This window comes from Bombus impatiens, unplaced genomic scaffold, assembly GCF_000188095.3.
Source record: "Bombus impatiens unplaced genomic scaffold, BIMP_2.2 scf_0417, whole genome shotgun sequence".
NCBI lineage: Eukaryota > Metazoa > Arthropoda > Insecta > Hymenoptera > Apidae > Bombus > Bombus impatiens.
Window position 1 is genome coordinate 344,219 of NT_176836.1, and position 3,829 is coordinate 348,047.

A 3,829-nucleotide genomic window follows, 5' to 3' on the forward strand; every position below is an offset into this window, starting at 1 on the left:
AAGAAAATTTATCATGAAAATAAGATTTTACTAATAAATATGAAAAGTAGGTTTCACATGTCTCGTGTATTTATTAACTATGCAATGTCTAAAATGGCGAAGTACTGGATGATTGTTTCTTTCATGATATAGGTTATATGATACAATTGTAATCGTTGGAAATTGTAACAAACTAATTCGATTTGACAGAGATACAAAAGAATATTATGATTACGTCCAAATAATTTGTGTTTGTGTAACGTCGCTTAATGTTCTAATAATTAAAAAAAAAATAAAATAAATAACAACGTGGATAATGGCTGAAAATGTTGTTCACTGCGATGACGAATTTGTACATTCCATCAAAACATTACTCTGGGGCAATACTGTTAAAAAAGATGTTTTTAAACGATGGGCTCAAGGTAATTTTATGTTCCTAAATGTTTTTTTTAAAATAAAGGGTTTAATAATAGAGATTGGGTTATTTACATTAAATTAATCATAATTATTATCACCAAAAGTAAAATAATAAATAAGTTTAATCAACGTCCTTAATTGATTGTATATAATTTATTACTTAGTATAATACACACTTCCCATTGCTTCAGGATTTTACTTCAGTCCTGATGAGCCAACAGCATTGATACAAACAGAAGGTGGTCCTTGTGCAGTAATAGCTCCTGTCCAAGCTTTTATTTTAAAAGAATTACTCTCTGAGACTGATGTTTCAACATGGAAAAATATCAATTTGGATACATGTTACCAGCTCCTTGTACGAGCTTCTATAGAAATTTTAAAGCAAGCAGCTGGGGAGAAAGTTCCAAAGTTTTGTATTGTATTTATGGATTGTAAATTTTCGAATGAAGATAATGGAAGAAAAGCCAAATGGGTGGAAAAAATACCAGAAATTGAAAATCGTGAAGAAGAAATAAGCGTGGCAAATAATGAAAATCGAGAAACAAATAAAAAGATATTACTGATGGATATGAATGAAGAATGCAGAGCCATAGATTCTGACCTCTTCCATTCTCAATTGAGGTAAGGAAATTTGTTATGAATTATGATAATGGTTTTAAGAATAACTTTAAGAATAAATTAAAATATACTTACATACATATTGGCTTACAAGAACAGCACAATTGAATAAAGTACAGTTTTCAGGAAATCATTTTCACGAATGTGCTATGATATGTTATTATTGAATTTAAAGTAATTCAATTAAAAACATTTTAAAATTCATTTTTATTATATTTAGATTAAAAATCCGGTTTTTATTATAAAAACGAATATTTTATTTTAGGTTATTTACAACAAATACTTCTGAACATGTAGAAGAATTTTTTTTAGAAAGGTTAGAGATGTTAAAAGATAGATATGGTATCTTATTGCTTCTTTATAGTGTAATTGTTACAAAAGGTGTCACTGAAATTCGTTCAGAAATGTCGGATCCCTTAGAATCAATGATTGATTCAACATATGGTTATGGGAATCAAAGTCTTATAAATTTGATGCTCACAGGAAGAGCAGTTAGCCATGTATGGGATCATGATCAAGATGTTGGAGGACTGAGTAAGCTATTCTTATATTCTATGCCATTGTAATATATTTAATAAATAATTAATATTATCTAACAAGGAGCATTACTTAACTAATACATGTTAATTGTGATAAAATACTTTTGTTGCTGTTATCGACTGCAAAATGTCAAAGTTGATTATATAGCAAATATATTAATACTTATTTGCTAGCAAATAGTGTGATATGTGTAAATTTTGTTTGTGAACTCTCCTTTCCCTTTAATCAAGGACAGAAGCATGAAGTATCTTACTCCTCTAATGTGTTATTTAACATTATAAACTGTCTATATTATTAATATTGAAATAATTTACAAATTTCAGAGTTGCGTGGGATAGATAAACAAAATCCTATAGGATTCCTTGCACTTCTTGAATATTTGTGTTACTGTGAAGTTGGAACTTTCTTAAAATCTCCATCGTATCCTATTTGGGTATTGGGTTCAGAAACTCATTTGACTGTGCTATTTTCTACTGAAAAAAGGCTTGTGAGCCCTGAAACACCTGCAGACCAAGCGAAAAGAATTTTTAGAAAATTCGATCCTGAAGGAAATGATTTTATCCCTGCCAATTTATTACAAGATGTTCTCGCTGAACTTGGACTAGTTACAGACACAGATTAGTAAGTACAAAATATATATTTTACATTATACATATATCAAATTGTGTTATAACATATATATTTTTATTACAGTGTCAACGTAATGCAGAAAAAATTGGATACTGAAAATTTGGGAATTATTCTACGTACTAACTTTATGGACGAGTTCTTTCCTGAAGAACCACGAACTTGTCCAGATACATTTCCACTGTACCATCACAATAGTCTCCAACACAGCAATCCAGAAAATAAAGTAAAATATCATAAAGGTCAAGCCGTGTTACTGGAGTGCACTATCAAGGGTATTATGGAAAGCAATCCTATGTTAACAGTACTTCAAACAAAATGGCCCAGAATCGAAGTTCAATGGGATATTGGGCAAAATCCGAGCCTTAACTAATAAATTCTGCTCACATTCTGACGAGTTATTTTTAACTATATCATTGGAGTTGTTGTACAAGGAAATAAGTAACAAAATTATAAAATAGTTTGAGGAGTACTTAAATTTGCAAAGGAAGTTTTTGTGCTTGAGAACTCTAAACAAAAATCATTAGAGAAGGAATTAGATTTAAATAAAGAAAAATTGTTTAACATACTTTATGTTAAATAGAACTTTATTTATAAATTATAATAATTCAATAATTTTACTAATTATTTAGATTAGAAAACATTCTTTTACAAATGAAACGAGATTTAAATATGTAGTATTGTTTTAGAAATAACTATTCAACGTACTATTAAAAACTTCAAGAACATATATGTTGAAGTTTAAAATTATTTGATGTTGATGTTAAAAAAATTAAAACGAATTTACTAATAAACAAAAGGAAAAGGATATGCGAATGCTAGTAATAAACAATAACAATTGCAAGTGAAATGTAACGGAGAAAATAATAATAATAATGTAGTAAGAAAAAGTGTGAATATTCAGATAAACAAAGTAATAAAAGGTAGTGTAAAGAAAAAAATCAATTTAAAAAAATAATGCGGAAATAAAATTGTAGACAATGTACAAATCTATGTAAATCGTATCCATGGCTAAATGTATACATAGGTAGATCAAAGTTATAATCTAGTCATTATATCGACATTCTAATAATATTTTTACTATTTCCTTCTTTTTTACATTTAATAAAGGGAACACGTTATATTGTGTTGCCGATTTCGCTCAAAATGTTGCAAAAGGTCGCGTATAATAACATTCTAAACGAATAGGACACACTATACAGAATGAAATGAAAAGAACGCATTTGAATTTCCTACATGCTAGAAATGTGTTTATAAGTACAGCTGAAGTTGCAGATAGCGAACAAAATTAATAGGGAATCAAATGAAGTTACATTTCAGAATTTTTCGTATTTGAATTTGATTCTTTATATAACTTGTTTTTATGCGTATATTTTTATGATTATATGTTTACACATAAATATATTATTATAATTATTATATTTATTGTAATTAAAATGATTAAAAAGAACTAATTCTTCTTTTAAAAACTGATATGTTATGAATATATAAATCGAATAATAATATTAAAAATAAAAGAATAACAAAAACGAAAATGTGTTTATGTTTTATAAATATCTTATTTTAATTATTAATTAATTAGTTATTAATTAATTAATTAATTTTATTACGAATTGCTAATGATAAAACTATTTCTTTTCTAACAAGT

General features: G+C 27.2%; 1 protein-coding gene across 1 annotated transcript; it reads left to right on the plus strand.

Annotated features, from left to right (window-relative positions):
* The first annotated feature begins 67 nt into the window (after positions 1–67).
* On the plus strand, positions 68–3,304 carry LOC100744492 (ubiquitin carboxyl-terminal hydrolase MINDY-3 homolog). The gene is made up of 5 exons (XM_003490216.4): positions 68–401; positions 588–1,017; positions 1,280–1,548; positions 1,878–2,175; positions 2,248–3,304. Exons 1-5 carry the CDS (start codon positions 296–298, stop codon positions 2,552–2,554), a joined length of 1,410 nt encoding a protein of 469 aa, XP_003490264.1. The 5' UTR covers positions 68–295; the 3' UTR covers positions 2,555–3,304.
* The last annotated feature ends 525 nt before the right edge of the window (positions 3,305–3,829 follow it).

What these genes read in the sequence shown, in the direction of transcription:
- LOC100744492 (XM_003490216.4), top strand. Translation starts at nt 296, where the DNA reads ATGGCTGAAAATGTTGTTCACTGCGATGACGAATTTGTACATTCCATC. An exon ending in TTTTAAACGATGGGCTCAAG is followed by an intron (nt 402 to 587) that starts GTAATTTTATGT and finishes CCATTGCTTCAG; the next exon opens with GATTTTACTTCAGTCCTGAT. An exon ending in CTCTTCCATTCTCAATTGAG is followed by an intron (nt 1,018 to 1,279) that starts GTAAGGAAATTT and finishes ATTTTATTTTAG; the next exon opens with GTTATTTACAACAAATACTT.